At 52.7% G+C, this 4,442-nt stretch overlaps 1 protein-coding gene across 3 annotated transcripts in view; it reads left to right on the top strand.

Moving 5' to 3' along the window:
* Positions 1-4,006, top strand: part of AARS (alanyl-tRNA synthetase) — a 22,596-nt gene extending 18,590 nt beyond the window's left edge. For 2 of the 3 annotated variants that reach the window (XM_011380633.2, XM_011380634.2), the window contains exons 18-21: positions 2,213-2,332; positions 2,462-2,548; positions 2,936-3,049; positions 3,454-4,006. In XM_011380633.2, coding sequence (XP_011378935.1) covers positions 2,213-2,332; positions 2,462-2,548; positions 2,936-3,049; positions 3,454-3,639 — 507 coding nt within the window. In that variant the 3' untranslated portion in view covers positions 3,640-4,006. Of the gene's footprint in view, positions 1-1,635; positions 1,735-2,212; positions 2,333-2,461; positions 2,549-2,935; positions 3,050-3,453 lie in introns of those variants that run through there. The other variant, XM_023523653.1, reaches the window with a different exon arrangement.
* Positions 4,007-4,442: the final 436 nt, after the last annotated feature.

Raw genomic sequence — 4,442 nt, 5'->3', positions numbered from 1 at the left:
GGGGGACCGGGTACCAGGCCTCCCTCTGCCCAGCTGAATCGGGCCTTCAAATGAGTCCCACTTCTGCCTTCACTCTGCACAGCACTCTTTAGAGCACAGGAAAACAGCTTTCAATGACTTTATGCCACCCTCACAGAATAACTGAGTTAATGAGCTTCTGAGGTTCTCTGAGCAACTGGGAATAAAACCTATTTGTTTAAGGGGTTGTGGTAAGATTTCAAAGGTAATTGCCAATATCCTCAGCCAGTGAGCTGGGATAGAAGAATATAGCTTATGTCCCACCACAGAGAACCAAAAACATGAATGAATGTAGAGCCCACCAGCAGTAGTATTGTACTGGGCATTAGAGCACTTTCATTCCATAGAGCTATAGAGCACTTTGATTCGATCTCAATAGCCCTGTGAGAGAGCATTACCCCCGTCCTACACATGAGAAAGGTGTAGTGTCTCGCTCAGTGTCACAGTGCTCTCAGCCCCAGGCCTTGTCTTCCCTTTCCTGGCCAGAGCTGGATTCTGGAACTCCCTTAAACATGAAGGGCCTTTCCCACTGTCACCCTGAGTGAGCTTCCTTTGGAGCATCTTACCTTGGACAGCTGAGGGCTGTAGAGCCAAAGGCTCCCTGGGTGCAGTGGGAACCAGGGCAACTGTGCTTCCTCATCACAGATTTTGTGTTCTGCCATCAGGCACCTGCAGAATTCAAGTCACGCGGGAGCTTTTGTGATTGTGAGTGAAGAAGCTATTGCCAAGGGCATCCGGAGGATTGTGGCTGTCACAGGTGCCGAAGCCCAGAAGGTGAGCAGATCAGGCTGGTCTGTGACTTATTTGAACAAGACAAGAGGAGCCTGGTCTGCGAATCCATAGTGCAGATGGTTGTGTGACTGCTGTAGTCAGAAGCGGAAGTACAGGGCTATCCCCAGATGTCCTCTAGTTATCCTGCCTGGCAGAAGAAAGCCACTAGTGTGCAAGATTTCATAGCTATCTTATGTTTAATCTTAAAAAGTATATGTAAATCTTGCTTTCTACCTGGTAACATAGCTGTGTCTAGGAGGACAAGCCATAGTTTCGCTGTGGCTTCTAGCGCCCCCAGCACTTACCCACATCTGTCTGGGGGTATGCGCCTAGTTTGAAATGCATGGAGTATGGGGACAGCTGCTCTCGGGGTGGGGACTGTAGCTTGTGTCTGACGTGTGCTGAAGCCTGAGAGGTGACCATTTCATGGGGTGAGAAGGGCTCCTGACTCTTGAGTTCTTGGTTACCCCTTGAAGCCGAGTTAGTGCAGCCTTCCTACCGGCCAGGCGTGAGGAGGGTGCTCCTTTTGGGCGTGAGGCTGTGAACACTTACTCCCTGACGGAAAAGAAACTGCTGGTGTCCTAGGGATGTGTTGTTCCGTAGCCTGCTGTCAGTGTCTGCCACAGTTGTTTAAAGACAGACTGCTGAAGCTGAAAGTTGCAACTCTAACTGTTCCCCTCCCAGGCCCTCAGGAAAGCAGAAAGCTTGAAGAAATCTCTCTCTGTCATGGAGGCCAAAGTGAAGGCCCAGACTGTGCCAAACAAGGACGTGCAGAGGGAGATCGCTGACCTCGGTGAGGTAGGAGTGGCTGGCCGCCTTCCCTCCTCAGGGCCTGCTCGTTGCTGGGTCCTAGGCCTGATGAATCAGACACTCCCTGTTCTCGAAGAACCCTCAAGTCCTGTTTCTCAGTGCAGTGGGCCTTTGGACTGACTTGTGTGGTCATTCAGCTTTGCGAAGGGAACTCCGCAGGTCCCGGCCTGCGGACCCCTGGAACCTGCCTACTGCCCCCATTGCCAGTGGTGGGGGAGTCCATTCCCAGCATGAGTGGGCATTGGTGTTGAAGGAGTTGGGGGAAGTACCATGGGTGCCACATTTTCCAGGCCTCCTGGTATTCGTTTATTCGGGGCTTCTTGTATGGCCTTTACCGGCTGTGTGTTCACTGCCTGGTCAAGGCCAGGCCTTACAGGGATCCCAGCTCATTATTCTGCCCCTTTCTCTCCAGCCCAGCTAGTTATAGCTGCTGTAGTTACTTGTAAAGTGACTGGGCTCAAAGCCAGTGGATACCTTTTTGTTTTGTTCTCTCTCCTTCTGGACACTAGTCTGGGAGGACTTTAGTGTTCAAAGCCAGAAGGGTGGGGTAGGCTGGAGCCTCATATCCTAGCTCCTTGTGATTCTGACCTAAATGGTCTGGTTCTGGTTCCAGGCCCTGGCCTCTGCAGTCATCCCCCAGTGGCAGAAGGATGAATTCCGGGAGAATCTCAAATCCCTGAAGAAGATCATGGATGACCTAGACCGGGCTAGCAAAGCCGATGTCCAGAAGCGAGTGAGTTCTGGCAGTGCTGGTGGCTGGGCGGGAATCAAGAGATTTTCCCAGCAGAGGCTGTGCAGATGCTGCCTGTTTCATTCTGGGCCTTTGACCTGAGGCCCCTCTTCTGGACTTCCTTCCTTGCAGGTGTTGGAGAAGACAAAGCAGCTCATCGACAGCAACCCTAACCAACCCCTCGTCATCCTGGAGATGGAGAGCGGCGCCTCAGCCAAGGCAATCCAGGGGCTGGGGCTCCAGGCGCTGCTCTGTGCCTGTCTGCTGCGCATCAGATTCCTCCTGGTGTCTGAAGCGTGTGCCTGGTGGCTCTGAGTGGAGTGGTCGCCTGAGGGCCCACTCTCTGGGACTGAGGTTAGGCTGAGCCATGGAGAGATCTGGTGGCTGGAGGTCTACGGCTCCTGGAGGCAGAAGGCAAACCTCAGAGTCAGAGTGTGGGCCAGGCCTTGTGCTTGAGTCTTTCTCTGTGCAGGCTCCTAGGACCAGCTCCTGCTATTGGGAGGGGCTCCTGCTGGGGGTGGTAAGAACTGAGCTCTGCAAACTCACACTCGTGGAGAGCATGGCCCCCTTCCCTAGGATCATGCCTGACACCTGGTTCTCCCATAGGCCCTGAACGAAGCCTTGAAGCTCTTCAAGACACATTCCCCTCAGACATCTGCCATGCTCTTCACAGTGGACAATGAGGCTGGCAAGATCACGTGCTTGTGTCAAGTCTCCCAGGTCAGAATATCCTGCAGCCCTGTGCCAGTGGAAAGTAGTGTGGTGTCTCGCTTTTCTGAGGGAGCTTGATTCTTAACGTTTGTTGGCGCAACCGCCATGTGTGTTTGTGCAACCCATTAGAAATGGCTCGTCTACTCACCTGTTGGTCACCTCCAGCACCTCTTACCCTCAGGCCCTCTCCTTGGTGGATGTGTTTAAGTGCTGGCTGATACCTGGCTTTGCCACTGGTATGTCTTGTCCTGGCTGTAGTACCAGCTGTAGGGTCTGCCTCAGCCTCCAGCAGCATCACCCAGAACAAGAGTGGGTGTTGGTGGTTCTCCCATCCTTTTTCGTTCCCTTGGCTCTCTATGCCTCCCTCAGTCTCATCCTCTGTCCTGACTCCCACTTCACCTTCTGTTTTCCAGAATGCAGCCAACCGGGGCCTGAAAGCCAGTGAGTGGGTACAGCAGGTGTCAGGTCTGATGGATGGCAAAGGTGGTGGCAAAGATGTGTCCGCTCAGGCCACAGGCAAGAACGTGAGCTGCCTGCAAGAGGCACTGCAGCTGGCCACCTCCTTTGCCCAGCTCCGCCTGGGAGATGTGAAGAATTGAGGGGAGGGGTGGCTTCCACTGGGGAGCATCTCCCCCATACCCAGATGCATCCGTCCAGCCAAGAGCTCTCCATCTACCACAAGGACATTTGAATCTTGGGACCTTTAAATAGCCCCCATCTGTCCTCCTAACCTACTAGTAACCGGACTCACTTGGGTGCCAGCTTGTGACTCAGTGCCCACGTTACATTTCTGCCTGGAGCCCTACACTTCAGTGCCATCTGTCTAGAACCACTAACCCAGGATTGCTATTTATCATCATCATGCTCGTGTCTATAGATCTCTGCAGACCTGAGGCTTTGGGTCTGCAGGAAAGAAAGCATTTTTGTTGCAGAGAATAAAAGGACCATGTGCAATACTTGATGATACATGTGCTCTCTAGCCCCCTCTTCCCCTCCATAGGTGCCACGGCGTGACAGCCTGTGGCTCCCTGGGTGTAGAATAAATGCTGTGACTTCTGGTTGCAATTGTTGTTGAGTCCAACCCCAGACCCCCAAATTTTGGGAATGGCACCAAGGATTGCCTTAAGACATTTGTGGAGGTGGCCGACAAAATGAGGTTGTAAGATGGAGAGGCATTAATCACTCAGTAGAAGGTGATCCACTGAGTTATTGGAAACAGAAGACTCCTTTTTGGAGTCTCTTTGGGAGAACTCCATTTCTTAGAAACTCCATTTCTTCTCCCTTTCGAGGCATTCTGATGCAAGAGGTACTTAGGATGCATCGGTTGCCTCCTCCGCACTCCTTTGCCCCATCATTCCTGCTTCCTTGACCCAAAGATGAACAGTGAGCGTGGAGACCCTAC

Source organism: Pteropus vampyrus, unplaced genomic scaffold (assembly GCF_000151845.1).
Source record: "Pteropus vampyrus isolate Shadow unplaced genomic scaffold, Pvam_2.0 Scaffold399, whole genome shotgun sequence".
Classification (NCBI taxonomy): domain Eukaryota; kingdom Metazoa; phylum Chordata; class Mammalia; order Chiroptera; family Pteropodidae; genus Pteropus; species Pteropus vampyrus.
This window is presented reverse-complemented; position numbering and strand designations above follow the sequence as displayed.